This window comes from Delphinus delphis, chromosome 15, assembly GCF_949987515.2.
Source record: "Delphinus delphis chromosome 15, mDelDel1.2, whole genome shotgun sequence".
NCBI classification, from domain to species: Eukaryota; Metazoa; Chordata; class Mammalia; order Artiodactyla; family Delphinidae; genus Delphinus; species Delphinus delphis.
In genome coordinates this window covers 21,126,239-21,143,143 of record NC_082697.1, presented here as the reverse complement: position 1 = coordinate 21,143,143, position 16,905 = coordinate 21,126,239, and the positions used below count along the sequence as shown (strand labels likewise).

General features: G+C 47.3%; 1 protein-coding gene across 1 annotated transcript in view; it reads right to left on the bottom strand.

Moving 5' to 3' along the window:
• Positions 1-635, bottom strand: part of TGM2 (transglutaminase 2) — a 33,253-nt gene extending 32,618 nt beyond the window's left edge. The window contains exon 1 of the mRNA XM_060030794.1: positions 546-635. Coding sequence (XP_059886777.1) covers positions 546-555 — 10 coding nt within the window. The 5' untranslated portion in view covers positions 556-635. The remainder of the gene's footprint in view (positions 1-545) is intronic.
• Between the last annotated feature and the right edge of the window lie 16,270 nt (positions 636-16,905).

The window sequence follows — 16,905 nt, the reverse complement described above, 5'->3', positions numbered from 1 at the left end:
GGAAAGCAAGTCTGCTCTCAGGCCTCTCCCCCATAGGATGCTGGGAGCTCCTCTCTGGCCCCCAAGGCCAAGGAGACAGCCAGGCTTGGGTTACACACCACCACGGACTAACCAAAACTAAGTACTTGAGCCCAGGCCAGCACCCTCTGTACAGCTTCACGCCTGGCATGCAGCAGGGAGCCAGCTCCCACTAACTGACGGAGGACAAGTGACAATGGTCTGCTAACACAGTACTTTACCGTTCATAACATGCCTTCGTGTTCCATTGCCTCATCTGATCCAGGAAGGCAGAGGTTAATGACTATGCCCTGGGGATGGGGAAGCTGAGGCCCCAAGCAGAGCCAGGACTGGGAGCCCGGCACCTCTCACCCAGCCCAGCCCACCTGTTGCGCTCCAAATCGGGGACTTAGGGATTGAGCCCAGCCCGGTCCTGACCCCCACTGCACCGGTGGGACCACAGAGATCAGGTAAGGATGGCTGGACCCGGGGCCCCTGAGCGGTCGCAGCGGCGCTGACCCTGATACTGCACTGACCCTGATACTCACCCTCGGCCATGGTCGGGTGGTGGCTGTGCTCTTCAGACCCGTGGCAGGACTCTCCAAGTGCAGACCACTAGCAACGGGCAATGCAGAGGCTGAGACCGACGGTGAACTTATAGCCCGCTTAGGGGCGGGCTAGGGGCGGGGCCTTGCGGGAAGGCGGGGACCTGGCGGGGAGGCGGTGTCCTGTCTGGGTCCACGCTCCTCTCCACCAGCCGGCTGGGGCGCACCCGGGGGTCAGGAGACGAGGAAGGAAGTGAAGGTTGGGCAAGGGCGCCCCCTGGGGAAACAGAGCAGGGCTGGGACGGCAGCCACGGGGACACACAGACCAGGACACCCAGACACACCTGGATACATAGAGTCAGATCTTGGGTAACAGAGACCCCTGGATACAGAAACACACACAGATACAGACACACAATTGCACCAGGACACACAGGCATACTTGGATACACAGACATGGACCCGCAGTCAGGTCAGACCCGGGATCAAGAAGACACATACACCGTCAGATAAAGATACACATGGAGCAGACACAGACACACAATCAGGGACGTAGGGTTGTGGACGCACAGAGACACAGACACACTGTGACAGATACGACAAATAAACCTGGACACACAGACACGGTGACGTAGACAGAAAATCAGATTAAAATCAGAGACATGCCTGTACATAGCCACAGCCAGACACACACGGACAGGTACCCACCAAGAACTACACACAAATAAGCAGGTGTCCGGATGCACCCAGCTCATAGACACACAGACCACACACCACCAGAGGTGGACACAAAATCAGATTGGGGCACTTACAGACACACAAAGGTGCAGATACTGGGAGACGGACACACAGACAGACATGGCCTCATGTACAAACATGCAGACACACCCACAAAGACAGACTCAACACACCTGTCTCTGTCGCAAAATCCAGAGACATCCCTCTATCTCATCCATCCCTCTATCCATCTAATCGTCCATCCATCTAATCATTCAATCATCCATCTACTCACCCATCCATCCATCCATCCATCCATCCATCCATCCATCCATCCATCCACTTACCCCTCCCCCACTCCCTCCCTCTACTGATGATGTTCCTTCAGGTCCAGCCTGTGCCAGAAGGAAACAAAGCCAACGTCCCAGGGACTCAACCTCTGACCTCTCACTCCTAGCACCCTAGGGGATGGGGGGATCACCCATTCTTCTCCCTCTGGTCCCCCAGCCTCCTATGGTTCTTAGCCACCACAAGTCCTGAACAGGGAGGGTCCTTGGAGAGGCAGGGGCCTGTGAGCCTCCTCCAGCCCTTTTTCCAGAGTAAGTTCCATATTTATGGATGGATTAGGCTACAAAATTGGCCCCAGTTTCCATTCCTGTGTGACACAGCGCAGGGAACAAACCTGTGTTGTTTTAGTAGATGTGTGTCCCTGAGTCAAATGGACCCTGCCTGAGGTCTTAGTGAACAAACTTACAACAGTTTGGGGCCCTGCTGACCCATAAAATTGCCCAATGGGTGAACCTTGTCATTGCCCCATCTTATAGATTGTTGTAGAAACTGTTCCCTACAGCTAGCGAGAGCTGAAAGGAAGGAGTGGTGTGCGTGAACGTCAGTCAAGAAGCCAGGGTTTGAGATCACACTATGTAGCCATGGGCAGGTATTTTGGCTCTCCAGGCCTCAGTCTCCCCCTCTGCAAAATGAGGAAAAGAATTCCTCCCTCACAGGCCTGGAGTAAGACTCAACCATAATAACTGAGTTTGGGCACCTAGTACATAGTGATCACTCAATAACTGGGGCCTCTGAGTTTTGGAGCAAAAATGTGTGCCATGTGTCCCAGAACCTGGCTCTGAGAGTAGGGACCTCAAAGAGAAACAGGAGGCCCGGAGACGGTCAGGCTCTGCAGAAGGAAGGTTGCAGTCTCAGCGTTTCTACAAGAGTCAGACCTGCCCCACATGAAAGGATGGGTTTTGCCTTTGTCCATTCTTTTCCGTTTGGAAATGACATTTCTTCTCCACTTGGTACTAATCTCCCTTTATGACCCCCACTTGGGAGCTCCCTGGAGGGCAGGAATACACTGGAAGCTTTTTACCCATCAGGTTGTTCCTGGTGCCCTGCATGGGGCTTGGTACAGAGCCCGAGACCCGTCCCTGACCACGCCAGCTGCCGCCTCTTCTTTCCTCTCCCTGTTTCTATAGAGCTATGACCACCTAAGTGATTCAGGCTCTTAAGCAATCCCAGGGCTGTCTGAGTCAGAACTGGCTTCCTAGGAGTGACAATCGATAAAGACCAGACCACAGGCTGAGCCCAAAGACCTGGATTCCAGGCCTGGTGACCAGGGGTCCCTTGCCTCACTCTGGGCCACAGTTTTCCCATCTGCTCAGGAGGGTTGGGAAACCCTGCCTTGTCTTACCTCACTGTGCAAGTAAAAATTCAAAACCATTTTACTGAGGGGGAAACTGAGGCCCAGGGAGGGTGGTTGTGAGCTCAAGGTCCCCAGACAGTGCAGGAGGTGACCCTTCATCATCCCTTACAGGGGAAGTGCAGGGCAGGGCACAGCTGAGGTCATTCCTGACTGTGTGATCCTGGGTAAATTACTAGACCTGACCAAACCTCAATCTCCTTATCTATAAAGCAGGTACAATAAGAATCACCACTTCTGGGATTTAGAGATAATGTCTGTGCAGTGGGGGACACATAGTAAGTGCTCAGTAAATGCCACCTAAAACTTTTTATGATGATGTCATCAAGAGTCAAGGCTCCCCTTCCCCCACAAAAGGGAGATTCTGACGTGCGTAGGTGAAGCAGGTTGCAAACAAGGTAGAATATTTGTATATTCTATAATATTTGGGGGTTTCTTAGAAGAACTCCCTGCCTCGTAAGTAAGTCTTGGACCCAGGGTCACTGATTGATGCCTGAACTCCCCCATTCGAGGGATCAGTCCTTCATTCCATAAGGATTTCCAGGCCTTGAGGTGGAGGCAAAGGTGAATTTTTAGAACTTTGGAATAACCCATTACCAGTCAGATATTCCGTTTAAATCTCACAATATGATTTTAGTCATTTATTTATTTATTTATTTTTTTTTTTTTTTTTTTTTTTTTGCGGTACGCGGGCCTCTCACTGTTGTGGCCTCTCCCGTTGCGGAGCATAGGCTCCGGACGCGCAGGCACAGCGGCCATGGCTTACGGGCCTAGCCGCTCCGCGGCATGTGGGATCTTCCTGGACCGGGGCATGAACCCGTGTCCCCTGCATCGGCAGGCAGACTCTCAACCACTGCGCCACCAGGGAAGCCCTAGTCATTTATTAAATGGGGAAACTGGGGCTCAGAGGGGTGAAGTGACTTGCCCGAGGTCACACAGTCAGTAAGTCGGGGCATGGAACTTGGGCTTGGTTCAAAAGCCTGGGCTGGCTCTTCCAGGGTTCAGAGGTCAGTCCTATCCCACACCCCCCAACCCCATTCCTGCCCACCCAGGGATGGGGTCTCAGGGGCCTGGGTCCTGTCTAATCTTACAGCTCTTGGCAAGTGAGGCCTCCAAGAGCAGTGGTCCATGCTTGTGACCCATGGGTGTCTGGTGTACTGTAGATGTTCAATAAATGTCTATGGCATGAGAGAGGGAGGGATGAGTCAGAGTAAAAGGAAGAATGGAAAGAAGGAAGGAAGGGAAGAAGAGGAAAAGGATTAAGGTTCAGAGAGGTTGGGGAAACTGCCTGAGGTTACAGCGCAGCTGGGCTCCCAAGCCCTAGCTGGGCTCCCAAGCCCTGGCTGGGCTCAGCTATTCCCTAAGGACAACGGACCCGCAGACCAGAGATGGCCCTGGATGGCTGAGCTGGGAGGGGAGGGAGGGCTGGGCGGTAGCGGGTGGGACCGTAATAAGGAAATGGTCTCAGCTTTTCTACCAGCTGGTGACTAATGGCAAATGAGCAGCGTCTAGCAGAATCCCCTGAGGTGGGAGGGGCTGAAGTAGGGGTGTTAGGACAGGGGACTTAGGGAAAATGTCAAGGGGCAGGCATGACCTTTTAGGCCCTTTGAGAGGGAGTATGGTGGGTGGCCTCTCCGAGGCAGGACCTGGGTGTCCCAGGCTGTGGGGAGCAGAGAGCAGGGCACCTGACTTGGGAGGGCCCTCCCAATGTGTCCATTTTGCAGATGGAAAAACTGACCTGGCCATGGTGTCCTCAGCTCCACCCTTACAATGTGCCCCCCTCCCAACTCCCTGCCCCCAGCATAGGGTCTCAGCCCCAACTCTGCCACTTAAGCTCTAGGGACCATGCGTACTTTAGTTCATTTCTCTGAAACTTCAGTTTCTGTTTCTGTAAAAGCAGGAATCACAACCCAGCCCTCCTGGGGCTGATGTGAGAAAGAGAGGAGGTATGGCCAAAGAGAGTCTTCTGAGAAGTGATCTGAGCTTGTTCCTCTCCTTCTGAAACCCCTGGGGCAAGGTATGAGCTCTTCAGCCTGGCATTCAAGGCCCTGCAGCTCTGGCCCAGCTTACCCTCCAATCGCATCTCCCACATTTGTATCCTCCAGCCTCACCAGACACACTACCGGCCCCCAAATGCACCCTGCAATTATCTACCTCCAAGCCTTTGCTCAAGGTGTGCCGTCAGAGATGCCCTCCCCTCGTCACCTATCAAAATTTCACCCAGGCTTCATGCCCCTCCAAAGGCCACCTCCTCCTAGAGCAGGATTTCCCTTCCCTCATGCCCAGTACCTGCAGGACACAGTCACAGTCTACGTTGTATAAGGACCAATGTGTGCGTGCGTGCATGCGTGTGTGTGTGTCTGTCTGTCTGTCTGTCTGTGTGTCTGTCTGTCTTTCTGTCTCCCACTGCCCGCCTGGCTCTTAGTGGCTGCTCAATAAATGTCTGTTAAATGAATAAGTGACCTGTGGCAGAGAGAGAGAAAGAGAGAGAGACAGAGAGAGAGAGACTTATTCAAGCTTGGGCCAGACTCAGGGGGTTACCCCAGAGCCTTGGTTGGCAGGATTTGTGGTGCCTGGGGCAGGACCAGGAGCCAGGGCATGGTGCTGGGGCATCTTTCAATTCTTGTTGCCTCCACCAGAGATGAGAGGTCTGGGCCCAACTTACTCTCCAGTCATATCTCCTACAATCCCAGGAGTAGGCAGACTCACTGCTGAGCCTCAGAGAGGGCAAATAGCTTTCTCCAGATCACACAGCAAGTTAGGGCAGAGTCAGGGTGGGGCCTCCAAACACAATAGAAAAACAAGTCCTGGCCTGTACCTCTACTCTCAATTTTGAAAAGGTAGAAAGGTGCTTTTATTTAACTTGGCAACAGGGCATTGCGTTGTAACTGGGAATGGGGTGAAATGTGAGACTCATACAATGGAACCAGGTTGAGTTGGTGTGGCAGGGGTTGACATGGGGTCCGAGAGCACTAGGCTGCAACCCTGCTCTCCCTCTCACTGGCTGTGTGGCTTCAAGTCTTTTTTTTTTGGCGGTACGCGGGCCTCTCACCGTTGTGGCCTCTCCCGTTGCGGAGCACAGGCTCCGGACGCGCAGGCTCAGTGGCCATGGCTTATGGGCCCAGCCGCTCCGCGGCATGTGGGATCCTCCCGGACCGGGGCATGAACCCGTGTCCCCTGCATCGGCAGGCAGACTCTCAACCACTGCGCCACCAGGGAAGCCCCTGGCTTCAAGTCTTAATCTCCCATAAAAAGGGACAACTCTCCTCCACCCCCAGCTCACTGGGCTCAGAGGAGGAGACCCAAAGACGTGAAAGCCCCTCCCAAGGAGAGTAACGTGATTCTATTATTGTTGTCACCATTATGTGGTTACAGTTCTTAACTCTCCAGACACTCCGGGGAATGGAGAGTTTTAGGATTTTGGGGGAGTGGAGTCCTGACCATTTCAGGCAGCAAGATTTGCTTTAATCATAGGAAAACCCACTTCAGACCCTTACTCACAACCAATTATCACTTACTTGGCATACAATCCTAGCAAAGGCGTAACACTGTCACGGAAGTAACAGCCCCTAAAGGTTAGACGTTAAGACATTAGGACTGGAGAGAAGAAACACTAGAGGTGGGAAGTGCCAAGAGAGAGGGAGATGGCAGAAAAGCTGCACAAGCAGGTGCAGGAGCTCTGACATTGGTAAGGTCTAGGGCCGTCTGGAGTTGGGTAAATAGTCCAGCCTCATGGGGCAATCATCAGCGGTCATGATAGTGACCCAGAGGCATCCAAAGAGTAGAAGGGACTTTGTGCTCTGCCCACGGAGCCCCTGAGACACTTTTCACTCCCTCCCTGCTTCTTTTAGCAGCAGTGCAGTTCAGCTGCAAGGACACAGGTATGGGGGCTCAACACACCTGGGTTCAAAGCCAGCTCTGCCATTTACTATCCTGTGTGTGATCTTGGCTAAGTCACAGCATTTCCAAGCCCCAGTTTCCTCATCTGTAAAATGGGTATGATAATAATCATGCCTACTTCTCAGGCTTTTTGTGAGGATTAACACCATGCCTGGTAGAGAATAAACACTCAAAAAAGGGTTATTTGACAATTAAAAAAAATGAAGTAGCCATGCATCTACAACATGGAGGAACTTCCAAACCATTACGCTCAGGAAAAGAAGCCAATCTCAGAAGACCACATATTCTGTGATTCCATTTATATGAAATGCCCAGAACAGGCAACTCCACAGAGACAGAAAGTGAAGGAGTGGTTGTCAGGGACTGAAGGGAGGGGGGATGGAGAGTGACTGCTAATGGGCTTGGGGTTTCTTTGGGAGGGTGAGGAAAATGTTCTACCATTAGATTGTGGTGGTGGTTGCACAAATATGTGAATATACTAAACACCATTGAATTGAACATTATAAATGGATGAATTTTATGGGGTGTAAGTTATATCTCAACAACATGGTTTTTTAAAATGAAAGTGGATTTAAAAAACAAAACACAAGAATAAAGCTCTGAAAGCCCTGCAAATATTGTCCCATTTTCAAATTAAACCGAAGAGAAATACTTGCACATGTGTCCAAAGTGTCTGTAAAGGGAGGGTCTTTACATCATTATTCCTTCTGGTGAAAACTGGCCACAACCTAAGTGCCCAGCAAAGGGGGATGAATTAATAAGCCATGCCTGGGAATATTATATGGCAGTTAAAAACCAGAAGAAGTAGTCCTCTGTGTATGGACAATGAAAACAATTCCAAGTCATAATGTTGAGCAAAGAAAGTAAATTGTAGGACATTACGTAGGTTATGATTCCACAAAACTGTTCATTTCCCATGAGAACAAATAAGTAAATATATGTAAAATATGTAAACAAGTATACAAAAGGAGGTTTGGAAAAATTCTCTCCAAATTGCTGACGGTGATGGGAGGAGTACTGGGGCCATAATTAGGGGGTAGGTCGTGGTGATTTAAGGTGGTTTCAGTATTTCCTGGAAGGTGGAAAATTTTTAAGAGGGTAAGTGTTTTTATGTATCCCTTTGGTAATTAAAGATTAATTTTTCAAGAGAAAAAGAATAACCTGTTTACATTTAGAATTGAGCTTTTATAAAAATAGAAATACTCCAAAATAAAGATATTCTGGCAAAGAAGGTAGAAAAAATATAGACTGAGAAAAAAAAAAAGAAAGGAAATCTGCCCGCCGCCCTCCTCCAAAAAAGAACCAAACAAAATCCACAATCAGCCCATAAAAAAACCCCTTTGTTAGTACTGGTACAATCTTACAAAACCAAACCCAGGATCACAGCACATGAGTAAAGGAGAAATTCACAAGTGTTCCCACATCTGAAATTCGGAACTTTGAGAATGGTACACTGAGTTTCTGCTTACGTCACAATCCTGTTTATGTCTTTAAATGCTTCTGGAGCACTTAATCCCAGTGAAATCCAAGAAAGTGCTTGAAAAATTTTTACTGTGTTAAAAGGAGGGTCAGAGAGGTGAAGTGACTAGCCCAAGGTCACACAGTTTAGAACGGGCAGAGCGATTGCTCTGAAGTCCATACCTGTAATCCATACTGCTGGAACTTCATGCCAGGTGAGTTAAGCCTTGGCATGGGGGCCCGGTTAAGCCCCCCTGGCCGTTTGGGTCTGTGAAGACATGGGGGATGAACCACTGGATTCTGTAGCATTACCCTGCATCTCCCCCACTGAGGCTAGGTCATTGGTTGTGTCTGCTTGACACACTCCGCTCAGTCAATAAGGATCAAACACACTTTCTTTCTTGGAAATAAATGACTGTCTAGGGCAGTGACTGAGCTTGTCCAGCTAAATTGAACACTTGTGTGGCTGAACTAATCATTGTTTCTCCTGCCTGTTTGATGAGCCACTCAAGAGATTGCCCGAACCCAGTGTTTGTAGGTCTGAAGAAGCACTCAGCTCGACCCCATTAGTCTGAAACCCAGCTTTCACATCTGAGGGGAGTCTGCCATCACCATGTCCCATCGTCACAGAAGATGCAAGTTTTAGTCTCATTCCTGCAAAGGCAGAGCTCAGTATCCAGGATAATAAACCCCAAGGCTACAGGCCTCTGCAGTGGATGGAGTCCTCTTTGTAGACACAGCTCATTTGCCTCTGGGTAAACTGCCCTTTTCTACAGCCTTGATGGGGCTGTCAATCAAATGGCCCTGCCCAACCCTAGTTAAGGTGGGCCTGAGACCCAAACTCAGCCAATCAGATGCTCTCCTGGGACTTAGAATCTTCTGGCTCTGACACAAGTTCTAAATGATGGTTAGAGTTCGCTGGTTCATTCCTAAAACTACTTCACTTTTTTTTTTTTTTTTACTTCACTTTTTGTCTTTTCTGAAACTAGGCTTTTTTACTTTTGTTTGACTTTTTTTTAAGTCAGATTTATTGAGTTATAATTTACATGCAATCCGTTTCACCTTTTTGAGTGTACAGTTCAATGAGCTGACAAACATATACTGTCCTGTTACTATATCACAATCGTGATATAGAACATTTCCATTACCCCCAAAATTTCCCTCCTGCCCTTTTCCTGGCAATTCTCTCCCCACTTCCTCTGTCCCCGGCAACCACTGACTGATTACTGTTCCTACTCTTGTCTTTTCCGATTGCCGTATGAGTGGAATCATACGATAGACACCCTTTTGAGTTTGGCTTCTCTCACTTAGCATAATGCATTTGAGATTCATCCAGCTGTTGCAAGTATTGGCCGTACCTTCCTTTGTGTTGCCAACTAGTAAATATTCCATTGAATGAATACATCACAGTTTATTTCTACATTAACCAGCTGAAGGACATTTGGGTTGTTCTGGGTGGTTATAGATAGAGCTACTATAAACATAGAGGTACAGCTCTTTGTGTGGACATATATTTTCATTTATTTCGTGTAAATACCTGTAAGCCATTCCCATGTCCTTCCAAGTGATTTTTTGGGAAATTGTTAAGCTGCCCTGAGTCTGTGCCTGTTCATGTAACCAAAGACTGGAACGGACATTTCTCTTATTTAATTCTCCCAACGACTCTACGGGGTTTAGGGGTTGTTTTCCTCATTTTACGGAGGAAATCGAGGCTCAGAGAGCCTAAATAACCTGCCCTGGACCACGGAGCAGAGACTTGAATCCAAATCAAAGTCATGAAGGGAGCCATAGCTGCCTTTCTAAATCCCTGGTCACCTTGGTGGGAGGGGAGCAGCTTCATAATGCAGGTTCTAACACCTGTTGATTGACTGATGGTTGGTAGAATAAATGCTTTACTCCTTTTCTCTGGCCTCAGTTTGCCCATTTGAGAAATGACAAGGTTGGACCAATAATGAATTTCTGATGCTCTAGATTCTGTGATTTTGACATGCTGTGACTAAAATGGAGTCGTCTGATAAACGATTCCTGGGAAATGGAGCTGGTAAGGGAGCGGAGCCCAGCGCTCACCCCACAACAGCCACCCCAGATGGCTTCCTGATCTTGCACCCCAGCTAGCTGACCCGCAGAAGAGCAATTTGCACTCTCTGCCTTTCTGGCCTGAGAAAAAAAACACCCCTGTCACACTGGATTAGCATCACCCCTCTCGCTGAGGATCTTCTCATGGATGCAGTCCCCTCTCTTCGTCAATATTTTCGGAATGTTCAGGTTTCTAAATAAGACCTGACAGGTTGAGTTCTTTTTTTTTTTTTAAGCTTTAAAAATAAAATGAATCACCTTGTGCATGGTCTGGAGGCTCCAATTAGATTAACCCTGTCCTTTCCTAAGCAACAGTCAGGCCGTTGGCCTTGCTGGGGTGATGGAGAGGTGGGAGGAGGGAAGTGGCTGATGCCTCATCTCAGATCAAGTCCTGCATGAAGACCCACCTTCTTCCCAGGTCCCCATTCTACCTGGGCGGTACCCAGGCTTATCAGGAAACCCAGAGGCAGAGTGATGGAGAGCTTCCGGGTGCGATAGCTGCCCAACCTCATGCAAGTAACTTCATGTCTCTGCACCTCAATTTTCTCACCCAGATAATGGGTATAATGACAGTTCCAGCCTCCCAGACTTGAGAATAAATGTGCTATTGCATGGGATAGCATAGGTCACAGCGAGAGCTACACAAGTGTTGGCTGTTTTAATGACTCATTATTTTCAAGGGCTTCAGGTGCCTCAATTCCATCTGTTCCTGCAAGTCAGCTCTGGGGTGTGGGTGAGAGGGGATGCTAGCATCTTGTGCACCTACTGTGTGCCAGCTCTGTGTGAAGAAGACTTATGCATGTTCTTGCTTTTCGTTGATTTGTTTGCAGTCCCATCTGGCCCTACAAAGACCCTAAGTTGTCATTCTCTCCGGTAATTCTCTGTCTGCATGATGAATGGCTCCACCCGCCAATTTCCAATGAGAAGAGTGTGGTTGAGAGACAGCAGCAAGGTTGCCTGTTGTCACTGGATGGAAATTCTGGAGGTGGGCTGGACCCTGGGGTCTGTCGGGCAGTTTCACACTTGGTCTGCCCATTCCCTGTGGATCCCAGGATCCCAGCCCCATGTTTTGTTTTTTGCCACGGCGCACAGCATGTGGGATCTTAGTTCCCTGACCAGGGATCGAACTCGCGCCCCCTGCATTAGGAGTGCGGAGCGCAGAGTCTTAACCACTGGACCACCAGGGAAGTCCCCCAGCCCTGTGTTCTGACACATCCCGCCAGCTGAACACAATGGACCACTTCCACGTGCCACCCCCGACTCCCACCCTTTCTCAGCTGCCATCTGGCAGCCCTGGAAAAAGTGCATCTTTCCAGACCAGCAGCTCCAAGACCCACTGGGACTGCCTTGCTGGAGCTCAGACAGGGCATTCACTGCGGTACCCTGAGGACCCAGAAGCCAGCAGGACTTTGGCCTTCATTAACCCTCCCTCCCAGGTTCACAGAAAGCAGCCAGCACCAGCTCAGCCGCTCAGCCACCTCCAATGGCTTTTGTTAAAGCCTTTCAGTGCCAACCCCTCACCCCTCCCGCACCTTTTACCGATGGGGAAACTGATGCACTTGCCCAGGACCAGGTCTGCCCAGCTCTGAAACCCATGCTTTTTGCAAAATACCTTTCCCCTGTCAAGGGGCCAATTGCTCACTGGGGTGGGAGCAAGGACGTGGGGAGAGCAGAGAAGAGGCTGGTGTTACAGTCCAGGCAGGAGAGGATGGAGGCCCAGGCTAGCGAGGTGATGGGGCCCTGTTCACGCCTTGGTGCTTTTGCCCTCTGTTCTTTGTGCTTGTCTATCCTTCACATCTGCCCCAGGGTCACATGTCCCAAAAATGGCTGCCACAACATCTGCATGGCCATCATTCGCTAAGCGCTCGCTGTGTGTAGGGACCTGCGCTTTCCATCCACCATTTCCATTCCCTTCCTGCTCACTCAGCTCCCGTCATGCTGGCTCCCTGCCACTCCTTCAGCTTGCCAGGCATGCACCCAACTAAGAGCTTTTGCACTGGCTGTTCCCTCTGTCTGAGGTGCTCTTCCCTGGTGTGGTGACAATGTGGGTGCCGAGACGGGTGTGCTGTATCTGAATGGGGGGCGGTGATAAGCTTGGAGGAAACTCAATGAAAGAAGGGGTGAAGAGTTGGCCCTAACCCTAACCCTAACCCTAACCCTAACCCCAACCCCAACCCTACATTAGATGCTGTAAGACCCTGGAGATTGCTTAACTCTCTTCTGTCTCAATTCCTCTTTGGTTCTTAAGTGAGCTGACAGCATCACTGCGGTCTCTGGCTTATTACAGCTTGTGGGGAGAGAAAAGGTCGTGTCCTCAGAAGCCAACCAGTTCAGCCTTGTCATTTTATAGCTAAGGACACTGAGGCCCAGAGAGGGCTCTCTTTGTCTTGAGACCAATAAACCATCAGAGACAAAGCTGTGGGTTTTTTTTTTTTAAAGTGATTACTTTACTTATGGGATACTTTATTTATTGAACATTTATTGAGCACCTACTATGGGGTGAATCATGAATAAGACACAGTTCCTGCTGTCAAGGAACTCTCAGGTCAGTGAGGGAAACAGGTTAGAAGACACTCACTCTGTAAACATTCATTCCCATGTACTGTGTTCAAGGCTGTGGTGGAGGAAAGCTTGGGGCCTCAGGGAACCCAGATGGGAGAGAGAGTCTCTCCGTGTGGCAGATCAGGGCAGGCTTCATGGAAGAGGTAACACTTAATCTGGGTTTTGCAGTATGAATAGGAGTTTGTCAGGCAGATACCGTAAAGAGGAGCATTTCATGCAAAGGGACCTATCTGTGCATACTGGGGCAAAGTCATAGGGGTGAGGAAGAGTGTGGAGAATTCATGGGAAGGGGATGTCAAACAGAGTGGCTGGAGTTTAGGGGTACTTGGAAGGAATGTTAAGGCTGAAAAGCATGGGAGGGCCCAGGCCACATGGAAGGGCCTTGAATTCCAGGCTCAGTTTAGGCCAAAGGGAGCCATGGGAAAGCTTTTAAATGGGGGAGTGGTGTGGTTAGGGCTGAGTTTGGGGAAGATAATGAGGTAATCATTAATCGTGGAATTTTAGAGCTTGAATTGAGTGATTATCATGATCCCTGGGCCCTATTTTACTTATTTATTTATTTTTTGGAATTTTGGATTTTTATTTTATTTTTACACAGAAGGTTCTTATTAGTCATCCATTTTATACATATTAGTGTGTATATGTCAATCCCAATCTCCCAATTCATCCCACAACCACCACCATGCCCCCACCACTTTCCCCCCTTGGTGTTCTTACGTTTGTTCTCTACATCTGTGTCTCAATTTCTACCCTGCAAACCGGTTCATCTGTACCATTTTTCTAGGTTCCACATATATCCATTAATATACGATATTTGTTTTTCCCTTTCTGACTTACTTCACTCTCTATGACAGTCTCTAGATCCAACCACATCTCTACAAATGACCCAATTTTGTTCCTTTTTATGGCTGAGTAGTATTCCATTGTAATATATGTACCACATCTTCTTTATCCATTCGCCTGTCAATGGGCATTTAGGTTGCTTCCATGACCTGGCTATTGTAAACAGTGCTGCAATGAACATTGGGGTGCATGTGTCTTTTTGAATTATGGTTTTCTCTGGGTATATGCCCAATAGTGGGATTACTGGGTTATATGGTAACTCAGTTTTTAGTTTTCTAAGGAATCTCCATACTGTTCTCCATAGTGGCTGTATCAATTTACATTCCCACCAACAGTGCAAGAGGGTTCCCTTTTCTCCACACCCTCTCCAGCATTTGTTGTTTGTAGATTTTCTGATGATGGCCATTCTAACAGGTGTGAGGTGATACCTCATTGTAGTTTTGATTTGCATTTCTCTAATAATTAGTGATGTTGAGCAGCTTTTCATGTGCTTCTTGGCCATCTGTATGTGTTCTTTGGAGAAATGTCTATTTAGGTCTTCTGCCCATTTTTGGATTGGGTTGTTTGTTTTTTTAATATTGAGCTGCAAGAGCTGTTTATATATTTTGGAGATTAATCCTTTGCCTGTTGATTTGTTTGCAAATATTTTCTCCCATTCTGAGGGCTATCTTTTTGTCCTGTTTGTAGTTTCCTTTGCTTTGCAAAAGCTTTTAAGTTTCATTAGGTCCCATTTGTTTTTATTTCCGTTACTCTAGGAGGTGGATCAAAAAAGATCTTGCTGTGATTTATGTCAAAGAGTGTTCTTCCGATGTTTTCCCCAAAGAGTTTTATAGTGTCCAGTCTTACATTTAGGTCTCTAATCCATTTTGAGTTTATTTTTGTGTATGGTGTTACGGAGTGCTCTAAATTCATTCTTTTACATGTAACGGTCCAGTTTCCCCAGTACCACCTATTGAAGAGACTGTCTTTTCTCCATTGTATATCCTTGCATCCTTAGTCATAGATTAGTTGACCATAGGTGCATGAGTTTATCTCTGGGCTATCCTGTTGCATTGTCTATATTTCTGTTTTTGTGCCAGTACCATACTGTCTTGATTACTGTAGCTTTGTAGTATAGTCTGAAGTCAGGGAGTCTGATTCCTCCAGCTCCGTTTTTTCCCTCAATACTGCTTTGGCTATTTGGGGTTTTTTGTGTCTCCATACAAAATGTAAGATTTTTTGTTCTAGTTCTGTGAAAAATGCCACTGGTAATTTGATAGGGATTGCATTGAATCTGTAGATTGCTTTGGGTAGTATAGTCGTTTTCACAATATTGATTCTTCCAATCCAAGAACATGGTATATATCTCCATCTGTTGGTATCATCTTTAATTTCTTTCATCAGTGTCTTTTTTTTTTTTTTTTCATCAGTGTCTTATAGTTTTCTGCATACAGGTCTTTTGTCTCCCTAGGCAGGTTTATTCCTAGGTATTTTATTCTTTTGGTTGCAGTGGTAAATGGGAGTGTTTCCTTAATTCCTCTTTCAGATTTTTCATCATTAGTGTATAGGAATGCAAGAGATTTCTATGCATTAATTTTGTATCCTGCAACTTTACCAAATTCATTGATTAGCTCTAGTCGTTTTCTGGTGGCATCTTTAGGATTCTCTATGTATAGTATCATGTCATCTGCAAAGAGTGACAGTTTTACTTCTTCTTTTCCAATTTGTATTCCTTTTATTTCTTTTTCTTCTCTGATTGCCATGGCTAGGACTTCCAAAACTATGTTGAATAAGAGTGGCGAGAGTGGACATCTTGTCTTGTTCCTGATCTTAGAGGAAATGCTTTTAGTTTTTCACCACTGAGAATGATGTTTGCTGTGGGTTTGTCGTATATGGCCTTTATTATGTTGAGGTAGGTTCCCTCTATACCCGCTTTCTGGAGAGTTATCATAAATGGGTGTTGAATTATGTCAAAAGTATTTTCTGCATCTATTGAGATGATCATATGTTTTTTCTTCTTCAATTTGTTCATATGGTGTATCACATTGATTGATTTGTGTATATTGAAGAATGCTTGCATCCCTGGGATAAATCCCACTTGATCATGGTGTATGATCCTTTTATTTTTTTTTTTTTTTTTTTTTTTTGCGGTACGCGGGCCTCTCACTGCTGTGGCCTCTCCCATTGCGGAGAACAGGCTCCGGACGCGCAGGCTCAGCGGCCATGGCTCTCGGGCCCAGCCGCTCCGCGGCATGTGGGACCTTCCCTAACCGGCGCACGAACCTGTGTCCCCTGCATCGGCAGGCGGACTCTCAACCACTGCGCCACCAGGGAAGCCCGATCCTTTTAATCTATTGTTTGATTTTGTTTCCTAATATCTTGTTGAGGTTTTTTCCATCTATATTCATCTGTGATATTGGCCCGTAATTTTGTTTTTTTGTAGTATCTTTGTCTGGATTGGTATCAGGGTGATAGTGACCTCATAGAATGAGTTTGGCAGTGTTCCTTCCTCTGCAATTTTTTGGAAGAGTTTGAGAAGGATAGGTGTTAGTCCTTCTCTAGATGTTTGATAGAATCTACCTGTGAAGCCATCTGGTCCTAGACTTTTGTTTGTTGGAAGATTTTTAATCAGAGTTTCAATTTCATTACTTGTGATTGGTCTGTTCATATTTTCTATTTCTTCCTGGTTCAGCCTTGGAAGGTTATACCTTTCTAAGAATGTGTCCATTTCTTCCAGGTTGTCCATTTTTTGGCATGGAGTTGCTTGTGGTAGTCTCTTAGGATGCTTTGTATCTCTGCGGTGTCTGTTGTAACTTCTTTTTCATTTCTAATTTTCTTGATTTGAGTCTTCTCCCTCTTTTTCTTGATGAGTCTGCCTAATGGTTTATCAATTTTGTTTATCTTCTCAAAGAACCAGCTTTTAGTTTTATTGATCTTTGTTATTGTTTTCTTTGTTTCTATTGCATTTATTTCTGCTCTGATATTTATGATCTCTTTCCTTCTTCTAACTTTGGGTTTTGTTTGCTCTTCTTTCTCTAGTTCCTTTAGGTGTAAAGTTAGATTGTTTGAGATTTTTCTTGTTTCTTGAGGTAGGCTTGTATTGCTAAAAACTTCCCTATTACAGCTGCT